Source organism: Mesocricetus auratus, unplaced genomic scaffold, assembly GCF_017639785.1.
Source record: "Mesocricetus auratus isolate SY011 unplaced genomic scaffold, BCM_Maur_2.0 Super-Scaffold_100014, whole genome shotgun sequence".
In the NCBI taxonomy this organism is placed as follows: domain Eukaryota; kingdom Metazoa; phylum Chordata; class Mammalia; order Rodentia; family Cricetidae; genus Mesocricetus; species Mesocricetus auratus.
The window spans coordinates 63,507,043-63,525,587 of record NW_024429197.1 but is presented as its reverse complement, the minus strand read 5'-3'; the positions used below and the strand labels follow the sequence as shown (position 1 = coordinate 63,525,587).

Genomic DNA, 18,545 nt, shown 5'->3' with positions numbered 1-18,545 from the left:
TGGTCTACTCTACTTGGTATTCTGTAGGCTTCTTGTACTTTTATTGCTATGTCTTTCTTTAGGTTAGGAGAGTTTTCTTCTATGATTTTGTTTTTCTGCCACTTTGAGGTGGTTTTCTTTATCTTCTTCAATATCTATTATTCTTAGGTTTGATCTTTTCACAGTGTTCCATATTCCCTGGATATTTTGTGTTAGGGATTGGTGAACTTAAAATTTTCTGTGGTTGATGAATCTATTTCTCCTAGTGTATCTTCAACACCTGAGATTCTCTCTTCCATCTCTTGTATTCTGTTGGTTATGCTTGCATCTGTAGTTCCTGATCATTTACCTATCTTTCTTAATTCCAGTATTCCTTCAGACTGTTTTTTTTTAATTGTCTCTATTTCAGCTTTCAAACCTTGCATGGTTTGAAATGTTTCTTGCAATTTTTGGTTTGTTTTTTCTTCCATTTCTTTAAAAGATTTTCTCATTTCCTCTCCTAGGGTCTCTATCATCTTCATGAAGTTGCTTTTAAGGTCATTCTCTTCTTCTTTATCTGTGTTGGGTTCAGTTCTTGCTGGTTTAGAGTCCCTAGACTCTGGTGGCATCATATTGGTTTTTCAGTTGTTGAATGTGTTCTTAAATTGTCGTCTTTCCATCCCTTCTTCTAGTGGGTACAAGTGGGGGTCTCTTCCTCTCCTGCTGGTTACGGGTCCAAAGTTTTCTTCCAGTGAGTGCAAGTAGGCCCAATACTCAGGGTGGGTGCAGGCAGGTCTGAGGCATACCCTATCCTGGTGGGTGGGAGCTGGATTAGGACAGTGCAGACTCGAGGTTTCTTGGTGAGTCAGGGGCTAGTTGACCTGCCTCCAGTCCCTAGGCCAGGAGATCCCAGAATGGGCAAGAAGGAAGTTGGGCCGAGGCAGATGCCAGGGCTCACCTCTGCCCTGAGTGGGAGTGGGAGTAGCCCAGAATCTCAGCAGACTTGCAGTTGCTTTGTCCACTAGGGGCGAGTTGACCTGACTGCAGTCCCCAGACCAGAAGATCCCAGAGTGCTGAACCATCTGTTTTAATTCCAGTCATTTTGTTGCTTTTGTGGTGTTCTATTAAACATCCTTTGATTCCATGTTTACCTTTTTCTTCATTTAATATTCCTTTCTGTATATTCTGTATTGCTGTTTAGTGGTCATAATTTCCTTACATCTATTGTTATTGTGGAAATTTTCTTTTCTTTTTCACTTATGACTGACAGGTTTCCTGATTATAGTAGTCAAGGATGATCTTTTATAACTTGTAGAATATTGGTCCAATATCTTCTCACTTTCATGGTCTCCATTGAAAACTCTACTATGATTCAGATGGTCCTACTTTTGTTTATGAGTTTATTTTTTATTGATGCTTTCAACATCCTTTTTTGATCTATACATTTACTGTTTTGACTATAATATGATGTGGATCTCTTCATTTCTCTTCCTGTGTATTTGATGTTCTGGATGCTCTCTCATATTGATAGGCAACACTTTTCTTAGCTTAAGAAAGCTTTCTGTCATGATTTTGCTAAAGATGCTTTCGTATCTCTACCTGGGCCTCTTTTCTTCCTCTATACCTATTGGTCATAAGTTTGGTCTTTTTGTTTCATTCCCTGCATGGTCCTTTATGGTCTGTTCCTGTTTGTTTGTTTTCTTTTTAACTTGCCATTTTCTTTGATTGAGTAATCCAATTCCATTACCTTTTCTTTAGGACCTCATATTCTGTTTTCCCCTTTGTTAAATTTTTGATGAAATGAATTTGTTATTGAATTCCTGAGTTTTTCTTTTCAAATCTTATTGTGCTTCAGCTTTTGTCTCAGAGTCTTTTTTTAATTATGTTTTCAAATCTCAAATTGTTTGCATTTTAAATTGAATCATTTGTGCTTTCATGGTCTTCATTCTAGGATTTGTTCATGTCCTGTCTGAGTTTTCTTGCTTATGCTTTTATTGCTATGTTTAAATTGTCTAGTATATCATTTTATTTGCTTTTCTCATGAATTTTACTATAGGTATTTTTGGTAGAGACTTACTGTTTTTGAGCATTCATGCTTCTGTATTTGTGGTGGGATTTACACATCTGGAGTTAGATCCTTGGTACTGTACCTTGGTACAGAAATCTTGTCTCTGCTTTGTTGAAATGGTTTTTGAAGCTCTGTTTCCTGTTACCCTTACTTGTCTGGTAGTTGCCCAGCTATATAAAGCTAAAGGTTCAGTCTTTGGGCAAGGCAGTGTTGATGTTTCAGTTAGCTTTGAGAATTTCTTCCTGCTCTTTTTGTTTAAGTGAGATTTCCAAGCCCAAAGCACATTTTCTGTACAGTTGTAGGATTCTCACAGTCAATCTTCAGGAATCTGGTTAAGTACTCGGGATCTGAGAAAAAGGATGCTGGTGAAGGTGAAGATATGAGCCTGTGAATCCTCCCTAAAGAGCAAGGTCAGTGGAAGAAGAGAGTAATGTGTAGAGTTGAGGTGAGGGAGCCTAGGCTCTCAAGGTAGGGCTATGGAGAGGGCTCTTCAATAGGTTTGGCTGGAGTTAGCACTGTGTGCTCTCTCTCTCTCTCTCTCTCTCTCACTCTGTGTGTATGTGTGAGCTCTGTGTGTGTGTGTGTGTGTGTGTAAGAGAGAGAGAGAGCAGAGAGAGAGAGAGATAGAGGAGTCATTATGTGTGTAGAGTTCTGTCTGGGGCTCCAATTCAAGTCCATTGATTAGAATGTTAGCATGTCTGGTTTTTTTTTTGCCAGTACCAAACTGTTTTTATTGCTGTAACTCTGTCATAGAATTTGAAATCTAGATGGTGATACCTCTAGAAGTTTCAGGATTATTTTAGTTTTAATGGGTAAAAACTATCTTATCAACTTCATACAGAACACATACACACACACACAAATTGGGCATGTGGCATCATGGTTTCCTCCACACATAAATGTACCCATGTGCATATATACACAGACACAGAGAAGGTGTGTATGTATGCCCATCAGAATGATTTGTTACAAGTATTTAAAGTCTAGAAGGATGGGCTCCCCCAATTATACCTCCTCCTCATTTCAAGAAATTAGTCATGGGCAAGAAAAACATCTTCATTATACTAGTATCTGTTCTGACAACACAGCAACCCAAGCCAAGGCTGTTTTTTTTTTTTTTAAACTAAAAATATACGGAATGCCTGGTAACAATTTAGTCACTGTTACCAGCTATTACAAACCTTTTTTGTTCATTAAGCCTCCTCTGCCTTTTTTACTCTGTGGCAGATGGGAGGTTCCTGGAAAAAGGAAAATATATTCATCCTGCCAGCTCTTTATTCTTGAAGATCATGCTTGTCTGTGTTTCAGTAAGGCTCCAATGCAAAGCCTGACAAGACTGCATAGTCACAGAAAGCACTGTGGGCTAATTTACCTGGTATTAACTGCAGTTGTGTCGGGGAATCAAATACAGGAAGGATTTAGTCCAGTAGTTGGCTTTGTGCGGCCCTTGTTTTAAAATCAGATGATTTCTTGTGGGCCACTTACATTAAAACCAAATGTGTGAAGATTCTGTTTTAGAATTATAGTTGTCTCAATTCAGTGTTAATTTTCTATGCTATTTTGAAGTTTGTGGTGGCTGAGTGTTTGTGATATGTGGAATATATATTTCTGATTTTTTTTTTAGTTTTCTCTGAGTCCATAAAATTTCTGTGTTGTTATGGGTCTGAGCTAATAAATTTTCAGTTGATATTGTCACAAAATAATTTCATTGTAAATTAAAGGTTCTATTTTTTGTGAGATGGGACAAGAACTACAGCAGCTGAGAGCCCCCTCTTCCTCTCTGCAGTTGACAGGCCTGAGGTGGGGTGGTCCAGGGTGTTAAAGGTTCTTTTTTTTTTTGAAGATATTCAAAGAAGACTCAGTGTTCACACAACATACCAGACACCAAATTCGCAGCACAAAGGAGATTTATTTACCTTAGAGGAGATGGGATGGGGGCGTTGTCTCTACATGAGTAATTTTTTTAAGGTAAAAAGGGGGAGTCTGTGCTAGGATGAATTGGTAAGTCCTTATTAAACATGGTAGTTAGTGTATCCAGACAATGAATTTTGAATGCTGTACCTTGGTGTTTTGATAGCTGGACCTTGAAGGTTTAGTCGTGTATAAGGAAGTAGTCAAATAAAGGGTTAGACCTTGGAGGTAGCTTTGGGATGTAATCTAATAGTTTAGCAGGAGAGAACCTGCCAGCACATGTTTGCAACTCTTGAATCTGTTAGAGAGCCCTTCCATACTCACTGGGGGAAAAAAGTGAAGATCTTCCTTTTGGGATTCGCTCTTAAGAAGACATTCACAGGTAGATATTCAATTTGTACAAAATATAGGTACAAAGAATCACCTTATAAAATGCGTTCCATATTGCTTGCATATTATATGTACACACACACACACATAGAGAGAGAGAGAGAGAGATAGTCATGTAGTCACAGAGAAGTAATACTTGTAAGTGACAAAGCTTAATGTTGACAGTGATACCAGTGGGAGGTGACAGTCTAATTCTGTATTTCTTTGAGTTCATTTATATTTCTGAGTTTTCCTATAAAGCAACAGTCATTGAGTTATCAGTATAATGCATTTCTTTTTTATCACAAATGGCAATAGCTTACACTTTGGAGGTAAGATATAAAAAATATTTTTCAAACCATGTAAAAATAAATGTCAAGCATTCTTTTTCCCTCAATGTAATAGTTGTATTAATTATTTTGGAATTTCATACAATGCACCCGAATAACAGCTTACTTTACAATCTCTCGTTACCCTCATGTCCACCCCGAACCCTTGTGACCTCCCCCCTCCAAAAAGAGCAATCAAAAATATAAAACCCCTCAGCCCAATCTGTGTTGCCCATATGCTAAGAAGGTAACTTCAAGACTAATACCTGGGCTACGAATGAGAAAGCAGAACCCATAGTATTGTTACCTGATTGACCCTTTAGACTTTCTAGGACACGCACAATAGTTCGCTGCCTCCTCTGCCATCAGCCCATACCTTCTGTGCCTCCTACTCTATACTTTGTAGATATCATCACTTCCTATGAAAGGCTTCCCAATCCTTGCTTCAAACACAAAGTTGGAATATGAGAAGGAAGCAAGTCAAAGATCGCCAAAACTGTTTCCACATTTTGAAGTACACCTATGTAAGAATACTGCACTGCAGTTCTTGCACACACACATGCTTCATACAAATAAGAAGGGGCAGCACCAGATTCTCCCCAGGTCTCTTTGGTGGGAGGGAAGTCTGCATAGGTAACAAGCGCCAACAGCCTTTCCATCTGTTACAAGCTATGGAACATTCCTGATAGCAACCATCCCTCAACCTTCAGTGCTGCTACCCTAAGTTAAACACTGCTCTTCTGAAAGTTGGTTGCTTGGACTTTAAGACAATGACAAAGATTCTTCATATGGAGGTCAGTTTAAGACTACCTGTGTACAAGAACTCAAGCCACTGAAGAAGGTAGGAAAATTCTGAATGTGACTAAATCTATTGCCTAACTGGCTGAGTTTTATTTTCTTATTTTTGCTATTCAGGTTGTCTTGTTCTTGTTTTGTTTTGCTATGGGTTTACAGTTCATTTTCTTTTGTTTTCTATGCTTTCTTCCGGTTACTGTCATCACTTAAAACACTCCACAAAATTTCCCACCATGCCACTTCTTAATCTACTACCTTCTGGGAACAAAGTCTTTTTCTTCCTGTCACTATTCTGCTATTGGTACATTAAGAACCACAACTGTGCCCATAGCAGACTCCCCGAGCCACGGCACCTCATCCTGTGACTTAACTGGCAGTTGATGAACCATCAGCTTTCGTGTTGTGCTTAAATGTTCTGATCTCTTGAAAAAGGCACCCCTCTCTGTTTATTGAAGATAATACATGGAATGTTGTACCGAAAAGCGATGAAGAGCAACCTACTTCACAAAGGCAGAAATTGTTTTTCTGACCATATTCACCTAGAACAGCTCACAAAGCCACAATCACATGTCATCCATCTATACCTACATTTTGTTCTCAACACTTTTGTGAGGTGTTCCCTTCAACACCTCACTGCTTCCAGGGAGTGGTCTCTTGTATCTAATCATCTTAGGCATTCCTAAGTTTTTCTGAGTCAGGGGCATGTGTGGGTCACAAAGTAAAACAGGGAGCATGCCTACAAACTTAAACTCAAATGTCCAGCCTAACTTGTAAGAGTTAATTACATCAGGAGTCCAAATCCTCATAAGACTAATTTCGTAGTTATCCTTAAAGATCGATTAATTCTGAACAAGTTGAATATAGAGAATGAAAACAGAATGTGTACATAGTGACAAATGTCACTGTAGGGAGGGTGAAAGTTTGAATTGTAAAGGTCGGATTCAAACAGCATGTCTCAGAAAGATCGTTCTGACAGCCTAGGACTATAAATGTGAGTACTGCTAAGGATAGAAGAAATAGGGGCGAGCTGGGTGAACGTAGCACACCATAGCGTTCAGTCTGCGGAGGAGCGGTGACGCTCAAGCCCAGGCTGCTCTTACAGTTAGTCTTTCCAACATCAGCCAGGTTGTGATAGTGTTTCCTAACTCCAAACTGGCAAGGTGCTTTGTTGACAAAATCGAACATGTTGGTAGAAGAGCTGAGCAATTCTGCTGGTCCAGTGGTCACCTGTACCTGTGTGTTATACCCATATGATTGGTTACTAATAAATTGTACATGCTTGTGGCATTGGTTCATTGTTTGCCCTGATGTACAGGAGATTACAGACAAAATCTGTAAGAGCAGTTCATAGCATACACTAAGTATTTAATTAACTGAGCGATAGTTGCTATTATTATGGTTTTACCTTCATTCCTGAAGTTGGTAACTATTCCAAACTCTAAGCTTTGATTTAGAACCATCCTTTTAAGTGATGTTCCCTTAAGACTTTAACCAATTATTTAAAAGAGAGCAAAATGCCTTGCATTGGAGCTTTAGGAATTGAAAATTCAGGTTTTTATGATTTTTGATGGGAAAAAGGTTACTATGTATATATATATGTATTTGCATTTTTAAAACATCACAAATATGCTATTGTTTTTACTTTGCCACTGATGCACGTAATTCAAATAAACACATTATTGGCAACTGACTGTTGCTGGAAGAATTGAACCCTTTTTCTGATACGTCCCTCCCTCATAAAGGGCAATTCTAGGAGGTAAAAACTTCTCTGTACAATTCATTGAATCTAAGATGACCCATGACACTGGAAATGATAAGTTGTATTTAAGTTTATTCTTAATGTTAGTAATAATAACTTATCACTGGGCTTTGGCATTTCTCAAATGGTTCCCAAATTCACCCCACAGGGATTTAAGGTCCATGCCTTTACAAATAACTGCATTCTCAAATGGTTCCCAAATTCACCCCACAGGGATTTAAGGTCCATGGCTTTACAAATAACTGCTTACTACATTTCCTTCATTGCTTTTTCTCCAATTGCTATCCAGTGTATGACAGGTGTTTAACAGATGTGTGAATGGGCCTTAAAATAACCCGTTAGGTGTAGACCTGGGAATTCTTATAACTGTTGCCCATTTACAGAGGAAAAACTCAGCCTCAAGGAGAGTTCATGACTTAAAGATGGCTGAGGGCTACCCAGTTGGGAAATAATAGAAACAGGATTGAACACAGTTGTTTGTTCTGTTTGGTGTTATTGTTGTTGTTTGGTTGGTTGTTTTTTGCTTGTTTGTTTTTGGGGTTTTTTTTTAATATCTTGTTTGGAGTGGTAAGGCGATAAGAATTTTCAAGAAGTAGCCTAGTTGGTGCTCATAAAAATCAGGCTTTTTGAGACATAAATAAGTAAAACCCATCCCATGAGAGAACAACCAGTTCTGTAGTCAATCTGTATTTAATAGGAAAACCCTACTTATTCTAGACCATGTGACGGCTTTAGGCAAGGACCTTGTGCTATTCTATGGTATGTTTATTTCACCTGTTTTGAGACAGAATCTCATTGTGCAGCTCCTGAGTCCTAGGATTACAGGCATTTGCCGCAACACTTGATTATAGTTTTCATTTACTGAACATCTACTTGTTGTCAGTCTTTAAACCTGCTACTATTATTATTGTTATTATTTCTTGCTTTTTGAATCAGGTCTAATGTTGTCTAGCCATGTAGTTCTCATGTTTCACTCTGTAGCCTAGGCTAGCCTAGGACTTGCAATTCTCCTGCCTAGGTCTCTGCCTTTCAACCACTGGGATTACATGTGTGCCCACCATGCCAATGATCATCTTTTAAATTCCCATGAAATAGGGAATAACCTACAAAATAAAATAGGTAATAGAAACTCAGAGAAACTAAATGATGCTTTTCTCCTCTCAAAATGATTTACAGTTTAATCCAACTGGAATATTGTTACCGTGTTAGAATGGACTAGAAAAGATAGCTAATTCACTGGCAGCAATTCTAAGGCAGGTGAGATACCCCATCCCATATTGGTGGCCACAGAGCTGCTTGCTGTATAAACAAGGATGTCCACTGGCATGCTGTTTTCCATCTTTGGACTGCTGAAAGGAATCCTGTTTGGCATTCTGCTGCAAGGGCAACAGAATGACGCCTTTCATTAACAAAAATTCCCTGCATTCTCTGCTCAAACACATTGCCATTTTATATAAAAAAAGACTATTGAAATGGTGTTTTTCCACCACACAGTTGAAATTTTGGCCCACTTAATTTTTTCTTTTAAGATACCCAAATTATGCCAAGTACCCTGCCATATACAATGAACCACCATGTTTCAATTCATGGGAGAGGACCCCAGACAAGGTATGGTCTTTGCAAAAGGATAGGCATCTATCATGTTTGAGACAGTTTTCCCATCAAACATGTAGAGAATACGGAGAAAGCACCTAATCCATTCACATTTGAAGCCTCTGAGTTCAAGACGTCCCCATATGAAACCAAACATAGTTCCACTTTGGATTGGAGGGAACACACTCTGAAATGGGTTCTGCATTTGTTTTCCCCCATCTGTTCTAAAGCAATCCCAATAGAAAACACATTAAAAAATGAATTTCTGTGCTAATCTTCTTGAAGACTAACAAGCAGTTCATATTACAACATAGTCTATGAGGAACCTTTATAAAAGAATTGCTTAAAGATTTTTAACACAGAATACTTGCTTGTTTTTATATTACTTTATACAGCATATATACAAATATCAGATTCTTTAGGAACCTCCATTCCTATCGTTCTGATCTGCTTTGATAGAAACTATACCTACCATAGTCACATTTACATGTTCTAGTCATTGCAATGCTTGCAGTAGTTGTTTTGTCTCAAGGGTCTTGAATAGTCTTAAGAAAGTATTGCCGAGGGCTGGTTACTGTGTTCATTCACTAAAAATAGTTTAAGAGTTTTTTAAGTTATTGAAAAATTCATAGAACACTTTAGGCATAGAACATGATCTATAAACAGGAATTTAGAAATTGGAGTTATCAATAAACCACATTCTTTCTTAGGAGAAAAAAGACATCCAAGTATTTTCTGCAAAAACAAGGCCTTTTGGGATCCTTATGAAGAATCCTTGATCCTCGTAGCTTTTGAAAATTTATCTTACATGTGATAAGATGTAGCTGCTTATTCTAGAATCACTTGCAGAGAGCTTGCAATCAGTCATAAATGATGAGCTTCTGTTACGTTCAGTTAGTAGATCAAGTTTCATTTCTCTAAAGTCAAGGATTTTAGAATATTTTGACATTGAATTCAGCTATCCTAAGGAAGAATTTGTCATTCCAGTCAGCAGATTTAGAAAACAATTACCAAATTCTATGAAGAAATATATTTTGATAATTAACTTTGAATTCTTAGAAAGAAATAGAACCTCACAACTCATGCAAGCGCCTGGGACATAATTTCAGGAAAACAATAGAGGCTTCAGATCATAGCACCACCTTACATACCCTAGAATATTTTTAGTAAACTCGGGCCACGGGATGGCTTATTAACCATAACTTCCTCAGCTGCTAGTAATAGCATTTTGTTAAATATCATTATGTAGGCCTCTTGGGCTTCCAGACATTCATATTAGCTTGCCTATTAGTGATATCTTTGTTCAAGCCATGTTTAAGAAGTCATGTTGGTAAGACTTCACAGGTATAGCTTCTGACATAACAAACTCCTTGTTCCTTTGATTCACACTATCTTTCCAGAACATCTTCCTCAGTGATTCCTGACACTTGTGTGCAGGAATTGTATTGTAGATGTATCAGTTTGTACTGCACTCTATAACTCTGAATTTAGATTAGTTGTAGTTTTATGTAATGATCTCTTTCTACTGCAAAGAAAAGTTTCTATGGTAAGGAGTAAGAACTATACTTATCTGTGGATATAAGGACAAATATTAAGATGCAGTTAGAAGTTATGGCAGTTTTGTGTAGTGGCAATTATAGGTTCTCCTCCAAGATCAATGTCTTCACTAGCCCTTGGTAATTGGCAGGTTTCCAGTACCAGGCATAGTTTCCTCTTAAAGAGGTGTCCCTAAGATCAGATAGAGTGTTGTTGGTTACTGCCAAGATATGGATGCCGCTACAGCTCCCTTAGGGTTATTGTGCCATACTGCTCTTTGTCTTGTGGTACGGTAGGACCATTGGCAGCTTTCCTTCTCTGTAAGATTTCACTTTTTGGTACCTTGAATGATAGTCCTCAGAGAAGAGGCATTCAGATTAGTTCCACTTCAGTGTCTTCTGGGCCTAGTGTCAGAAATACATGATGTCTTCAGCAGGAGGAATTTATCTTCCAATTCTGGGATCAACCAGGGACAATATCAGTAGCCTGTATTGTTTTGATAGTCCCTTGAACAACCCTCACCTAACAATCGAATGAGGGCTTCCGAAGCCTGGTAATACAGCTGTTTGTTAGATGATCTATTGTTCTTGGAGGTAGGGGTGGTCATTGAAGTTCAAATGGGAAATATCATGTAAAATATTTGGGGTTATGTTGTTCAATATATCATTAAATCATTTCCTGATTTCAGTGGGATTGTTCCATGTTTCCCTCCATTTATGTTGCTATTGGCTATTGATTTTACATATATTACCTTTATTGTGTTGAAGTATGTTAGCTCTAGTCCTTTCTCAAGGACCTGAAAGCATGTTAGATTCTCTCAAAGGCTTTTCCCTGCATCTCTTTAAATCTGTTAATGAAGATTTTTGTATTATAATGATACTGGCTTCATTGGAGATTTTTTGGGAGCTCTCTCTCTCTCTCTCTCTCTCCTCTCTCTCTCTCTCCTCTCTCTCTCTCTCCTCTCTCTCTCTCTCCTCTCTCTCTCTCTCTCTCTCTCTCTCTCTCTCTCTCTCTCTCTCTCTCTCTCTCTCTCTCTCTCTCTCTCTCTCTCTCTCTCTCTCTCTCTCTCTCTCTCTCTCTCTCTCTCTCTCTCTCTCTCTCTCTCTCTCTCTCTCTGTCCTTCTCCATAGAATTTACTGTAGATATTCTCTGAAAGTCAGGTAGAATTGTTCTATGAAACTATCTGGCCCTGGCCTCTTTTTGTTTTGTTTTGTTTGTTTTGTTTTTTGAGCTGGAAAGCTGGAAGGATTTTGAATGACTATTTCAATACCCTCATTAGTTATAAGTAAGTCTATTTAGGTTATGGTCCTTTTGGTTTAATTGGTGGTTTGACTAAATTTGTAGATTCATCATTTTTATTGCTTTCTAGCTTAATACAGTACAGGTTTACAACGTATTCCATTAAAATATTCTAAACTTCTTTTTTGTCTATTGTAATGTTTCCCTGTTTGGTTCTCATTCTGCTATTTTGGGTCCACTCTTTCTTTATGTTAGTTAGTTAGTTAGTTTATCCAAGGCTCTATTGCCTTTAAAGAAACAGTGCTTAGACTTGTTTTGTTCTTTTCTTTGTCCGTATTTCATTAATTTCTACTCAATTTTTATTATTTAAGTAGTCAATTTGACCAAAAAAAAAAAAAAAAGCCGGGTGTTGGTTGCGCACGCCTTTAATCCCAGCACTCGGGAGGCAGAGGTAGGCAGATCTCTGTGAGTTTGAGGCCAGCCTGGTCTACAGAGTGGGTTCTAGGACAGCCTCCAAAACAATACAGAGAAACCCTGTCTCGAAAAATCAAAAATAAATAAATAAATAAAAAAGTAGTCAATTTGGTTCAAATTTTTTGTTTTTACTTTTCCAAAGTCTTGAATTACATAAGTCATTTATTTGTGCTCTTTCTGATTTTTTTTAACATAGACACTCAGGGCCATAAACATCCTGCTTAGGACTGCTTTTATTGTGTTCCAGGGGAGTTTGTTGTATTGTGTTTTCATTTTCATTTAGTTCCAGGAAAATTTTTATTTCTTGATTTCTCCTTTGAATTGTTCATCATTCAATGCTGAGTTATTTAATCCCATGAAGCTATGTATTTGCAAAATATTTGTTTGCTGCCAATTTTAAGTTTTATTATCTTATGGTCAGTTATTTTGGTCTTCCTTTTAAATTAAAGATTCATTTTGTGAAGCAGTGTGTAGTCTATTTTAGAGCAGCTTCCATGTGTTTGGGTGGAAGATTCAGTAGCTTTCTCTTAAGTCTATTTGATGTAAGATATCATTTAATTCTAAGGTTTCTGTGTTTAATTTGTCAACATGACCTGTCATTTGAAGAAACTTGGGTACTGAAATCACTTACTGTTAATGGTTGTTGTTAATCTGTGTCTTTAAATTCAGTAGCACGTATATAATGAAATTGGGTGTAATAGAGTTTGGTGAATAGGTATTTGGGATACTAAAGTCATCTTCATAGGTATTTCCTGGGTTAGAATAACATGACTTTCTTCATTGATTCTGATTACTCTTAGTTTGAACTCTACTTTGTCAAATATTAACACACTGATTCCTCATTGATCTCTGGTCCCATCTGATTAGAGTACTTTTGTCCATCCTTTACTTCCATGATGGTCTTTATTTTTAAAGCTGTTTTTCTATAGGCAATACAGAGGAAATGTGTTGATCAGTTGAGCCAAACTGTGTCCTTTCATTGGAGAACTGAGGCTATTGATATTTAGCATTGCTAAAATATGTGTATTAATTGTGGTTATCTTGTTGTTTCATGTAGTCTCACTGATACTTTGTGTTTTGGTAATTATGGTTTTGTATTTCTTTACACAGTTTCTCTCCCCTCTCTTCAGCCTAAAATATTTCTTGCTGCATTTTCTTAATCTTTTTTGTTGAATATAAATTCATTTAGAATATTTTTAAATTTTAAATATATATTTTATTTAATATTTTTTAATTAAACAGGAAATTCACCGTAAATTTCCCTTACTTGTGAAAAGTATTATTTGCTTTGGATACAACAGCACCACTACTAAAACCATATATATTGTTTTCTTTTACTTGTATTAATTCTTTGTGGCCCATGCAGTCCAATCCCACTTATCTCCCTGTCCCTTTGTATCTGCCCTCTGGCCTTGCAACCTCCCCCCTCCAAAACAAAACCAAATTCAAAATGAAAAACAAAAACCAAGCAAAACAAAGAGAATAAAGAAGTGTGGTGTCCATGACTCCAGTGGCCACTGAGGGCTCTGGTGATACCTGGGGTCTAGGTAGCCACCCAGGACCATGTTAGTGCCCAGGGGCCATGCTGCTGCTGGGCCCATGCCTGGACATCTCACAGAAAGTTTTCCTTTCTTCTTCATCTTCATGGAATGGTTTTGCTGGCTAGTCTAGGTTGGCCATCATGGTGTTTTAGGACTTAGAATTCAGTGCTCCAGGCTCTTGTGAGTTTCATAGTGTTCACTGAGAAATCAGGTGTTATTCTGATGGTTTCTTTCCTTCTGCTTATTACTTAGGTTGCTTATCTTGCAGCTTTCAATATAACCTTCTTTTATTTGTATCAGTTTCTAAGCTATAATATGTCATGGGGCTTTTCGTTTCTAGTCTTACCCATTTAGTATTCTGTTTCTACCTTCTGTCTGTATGAGTATATATATCCTTATTTTGGGAAAGTTTTCTTCTATGCTCTTGAGGAAAAGCTGGCCCCATTCATTGACTTGGGATTCTTGTCCCTCATCAATTCCTGTAATTTAAAACTTTGGTCTTTCTATGATGTTCTGCTTTTTATATTCATTTCATGTTTTTTAATATATTCTTTGCTTATTAGTCTACATCTTCTATTTTATCTTTGAGTTATGATATTTTATCTTTTGCTTGATTCTTTCTACTTGTAAGGCTTTGTTTTGAGTTTTCTGGTTGGGTTGGAGTCAGGTGTCTATCCAAGATTACTACACAAAGCACCCTAAGAAAAGCATGCCAATTATTCACTTGCCAAGTCTACCTGATAAAAGATCTATGCCTCAAAGCTTATCTCACTGGGCACATATATGACTTCTGCCCTCTGGTCACAATCTTACTCCTGAAACCTCGAAACTCTACATTGCCATGGTAAAGGGTTCTGCCCTTATTGCTCACCCAAAGGAATGTGCTTTTGGCCAATGAGATGTAACTCTTTTTTTTTTTAAATACAGGGTTTCTCTGTATTGCTTTGGAGCCTGTCCTGGAATTCGCTCTGTAGGCCAGGCTGGCTTCGAACTCACAGAGATCTGCCTGCCTTTGCCTCCTGAGTGCTGGGATTAAGGGCATGCACCACCAACGCCCAACTGAGATGTAACTCTTATAATTTCTTTCAAGCCTCCTGTAAAAAAAGTTTTTTCTAGGCTAGAAGAAAAGCAGCTAGAAGAAAAATCTGGGAGGAAATAAAATTAGGACAGGGGAATTAAAACAGAAACAAAAGAATAAGGAGACTTTTTCAGAACATCATGGTGTGTGAAAGGTTTTGTTTACCCTCAGATACCCTAAGAAACAAGTTCCTTTTGCTTGCTGTGGCATCCTGTCTGAACCCTGAAGGGAGTCTTTGGGGTCCCAAAGACTCTTGATAGTTTCAAAAGCCCATGCCTATAAGCTCTGCCTATAACTTGTGGATCACATGTAATCTCTCAGCTATTGCTTCCTGGTTGTTTGCTCCCTGCTCCCTGCCCTGATGGTCATGTACTCACCCTCTGTAAGCAAGCTAGTGAAAGACCCCTACCCAGGACCCCCTAGGAAAAGAAAAGCAAGGCCAGGCCGGTGCCTAATGAAAGAAACCCAGACCAGGTGTCTCACCCTCAAAACAGGATGTCTGTGATCACTATAGCAGTCATGGGACCCGGATAATAATTGCTGAAGTGTGCTGGGAACTTTCATATGACAATACCAGAAAACCTAGTCCTTGGCAACTACCCTGGCCCCCAATTGTGTCTGATCACTATAGCAATCATGGGACCCGGATAATAATTGCTGAAGCGTGCTGGGAACTTTCATATGACAATACCAGGACACCTAGTCCTTGGCAACTACCCCTGCCCCCAGTTGTGTCTATGATCACCATAGTAGTCATGGGACCCGGATAATAATTGCTGAAGTATGCCTGGGTCTTTCATAAAGTAATACCAGGAAACTTAGTCCGTGGGAACTACCCCTGCCCCCAAAATGAGCCAATGAAATGCCTGTTACTTATGTAACCATTGAAACTCTATAAATATTGTACTCCCTGAAAGCCCGGTATGCTCTGCACCCGAGTTGCAGTAGTATCCGCAGGCGCCTGTGTACTCAATAAATCACCTCTTGCATTTGCAGCCAGTGGTCTGGCCCCGGTTCTTGGGCAGACGGTTCGGTTCAGTGCCCGGCGCTTTGATGCCGAGGTTTTTCACTTTCTATTATGCTTTTTTTTTTTTTTTTTGCAAATGCAAGACATGATTTATTGAATACACAGGCGCCTGCGGATGCTACTGCAACTCGGGTGCAGAGCATACCGGGCTTGCAGGGAGCACAATATTTATAGAGTTTTAATGGTTACATAAGTATCAGCATAGCAACAGGCATTTTATTGGCTCATCTTGGGGGCAGGGGTAGTTCCCACGGACTAAGTTTCCTGGTATTACCTCATGAAAGACCCCAGCACGCGTCAGCAATTATTATCCGGGTCCCATGACTACTATGGTGATCATAGACACAACTGCTTTCTTTTATAGTTGCCTTGGTCATTGTGTCCCTACACAACAAGAGAACAGTAACTAAGACAGCAGGCATCACCACATCAAGTCTAAAACTGTTTTTAATGTCCCATTAATCTCTCAAATTTAAGAATTTCTATTTATAGATCACAATGCATCCCTAAAATAGTCCATAGATCTGTCAGCAACTAAAACAACAAAGATTTTTTTTGTTTTATTTTATATATATGATGTGTGTTTTGTCTGTCTATCTGTGTGCCTATCTGTTTGTCTGTGTGCCTGCTGCCAAAAGAGAGCAGAGGAGGGCAATGGATTGCCTGGAACTGGAGCTACAGAGAGTAGTAAGCTACTGTATAGGTGCAAGGAGCCAACTCTAGTTCCTTTGTCAGAGCAGCGGACATCTCTCCAGTCCCCTGTCAGCAACATTATTGAAGCATGTTCTTCCCTTTTGATTTCTCATGGTTCTGGAACTGAAGAAACTGAATTTCACACATTGCTGGTGGGAATCAGGTTATTCCAATGCCTTTCACTGCACATCTCAAAATATTTCAGAATGACAATGGGGTTGGGCAGAAAGCCACATTCCACATCCAGGTTCTGTGACTGAGATCATAGCTTGGGCCATGCAAGTTGTGTTATATTAGGTAAGTCCCTGAATTATTTCTTGGCTCAATTTTCTCATGAAACTGAATGAGAGAATAATAGAAACCATTTAGAGCAAGGTATCAGAGCCACTGTGAATTTGTATATTGTGGGTCCCCACATGGTATTGAATGTGAAATGTTTTCTCGACTAGAAATATTGTTAGCAAAATTTAATCACCTGTAATAGAATAAAAAGGAACACACAAGATCACATTGTACCAAGGCAAGATATTGTTGTGTAATCCAACTGATTCCATTTTCGGATGTTTTGTGATTTGAAGTGTACATTGTGTGTGTGTGAGAGAGAGAGAGACAGAGACAGAGACAGAGACAGAGAGAGAGAGATGTCTCACTCTTGTGGTTTGAATGTCAAATGCCTCCTGTAGGCTAATGTGTTTTAATGTTTTCTTCCCAATGCTATTTGCAGAGTTTGTGAAACCTTTAGAATTTGGGACTTCATTGGAGGAAGTGGGCTTCTGTGGTTTGAGTTTGAGTCCGTTTTGTTTTTTGGAACTTTGTTTTAACATGCTTCTGTTTCCCTATCTACCTGGATATGCACAAGCAGTCTTATGTTTATTATCATGCCTTTCCTGCTAGAATGGACTGTATCCCATCTGACCATGTTTAAAAATAAGGCTTTCCTACTTTAAGTTGCTTCTTGTCACTTACTTGGTCACAACCACCAGAAAATTACTAATCTGCTCACCTAGTAAAAATATTGGAAACCCTTATGCCTGTGTCCACAGTGACCAAATCCATTGTTGTAAACATAGACCCTTCTGGGAATGAAATGTGCATGTGAGCTCTGACTGTAACATAAATGCTCTTCTTTTACAGCGGGAGACAAAAGGGCAATTTCTTATTGAACACATCTGCAACTACTACAGCTTGCTGGAGAAGGACTACTTTGGAATTCGCTATGTGGACCCAGAGAAGCAAAGGGTAAGACCCAGTCTTGATCTCCAGACTATGAGCTCAGGAGAGGTCCAGAATGTCAGGCACTGTGGGATCGTTTGTCCTCATAAATTATTGGCATGAGAAATAAAACAGCTGGTGGATGTGTGGCTAGAAGGCACAGGAAGAGAGAAAGGCCCTTGAGAAAGCTGGTTTCACATGAAGAGACATAGAAATGCTCCCGTGCTCTTTTAATGTAGGCTTTGCAAACATCCTCAGAGTATTTGCATGTAATCTAAGTATGAAGAACACACATGCGCATGCCGTAAGAACCTATTGGCAGAGGTGGGGGATGGATTTGGCAGAGAGAGGGTTTCCTTATGAAGTGTTGGGAAAGTTTGAAGTCTGATATAAAGTATTGCTTATCCAACACAGTCAATGACAATGAAATGTATATTTTTTAAAAAATTGTTCCTTTCACATTATTGGGTGAGGTAATGAATCTCTATATGGAAGCAGGAAAGAAAAGCTTGAGTGTTGCTCATCAACAACACATGGCTTTATAGGGACATTGGAATCCACAAACTGCTTCCCTTCACACACAGCAGCATTGCGTGAACAGGAGCTTGACTGCCAAAAACTGGATAAATTGGAGGAGAGGTCAAATAGCTACAGAAGGCATTGGAATAGTGCAGGGATTGAGTGTGTGTGTGTGTGTGTGTGTGTGTGTGTGTGTGTGTGTGAGTGTGTGTGTGTGTGTGTGTGGAATAGTGCAGGGATTGAGTGTGTGTGTGTGTGTGTGTGTGTGTGTGTGTGTGTGTGTGTAATCAAAGAAAGAAAGCTGTCAGTTTGACAGAGATTGAAGAACCAAGAAGCATGGGAGGGGATGGAGGGAGTAACGGGAAGACGGGTAGTGACGTAATTATATTTTATTATAGAATAGGATTCATCTGCTTGTTTCCACAAGATGTATATCACTATCAA

At 38.7% G+C, this 18,545-nt stretch overlaps 1 protein-coding gene across 3 annotated transcripts in view; it reads left to right on the top strand.

Moving 5' to 3' along the window:
* Frmd3 (FERM domain containing 3) overlaps window positions 1-18,545 on the top strand; it is a 178,450-nt gene that overhangs the window by 46,091 nt on the left and 113,814 nt on the right. For 2 of the 3 annotated variants that reach the window (XM_040757303.1, XM_040757302.1), the window contains exon 2: window positions 17,505-17,609. In XM_040757303.1, coding sequence (XP_040613237.1) covers window positions 17,505-17,609 — 105 coding nt within the window. Of the gene's footprint in view, window positions 1-17,504; window positions 17,610-18,545 lie in introns of those variants that run through there. The other variant, XM_040757304.1, reaches the window with a different exon arrangement.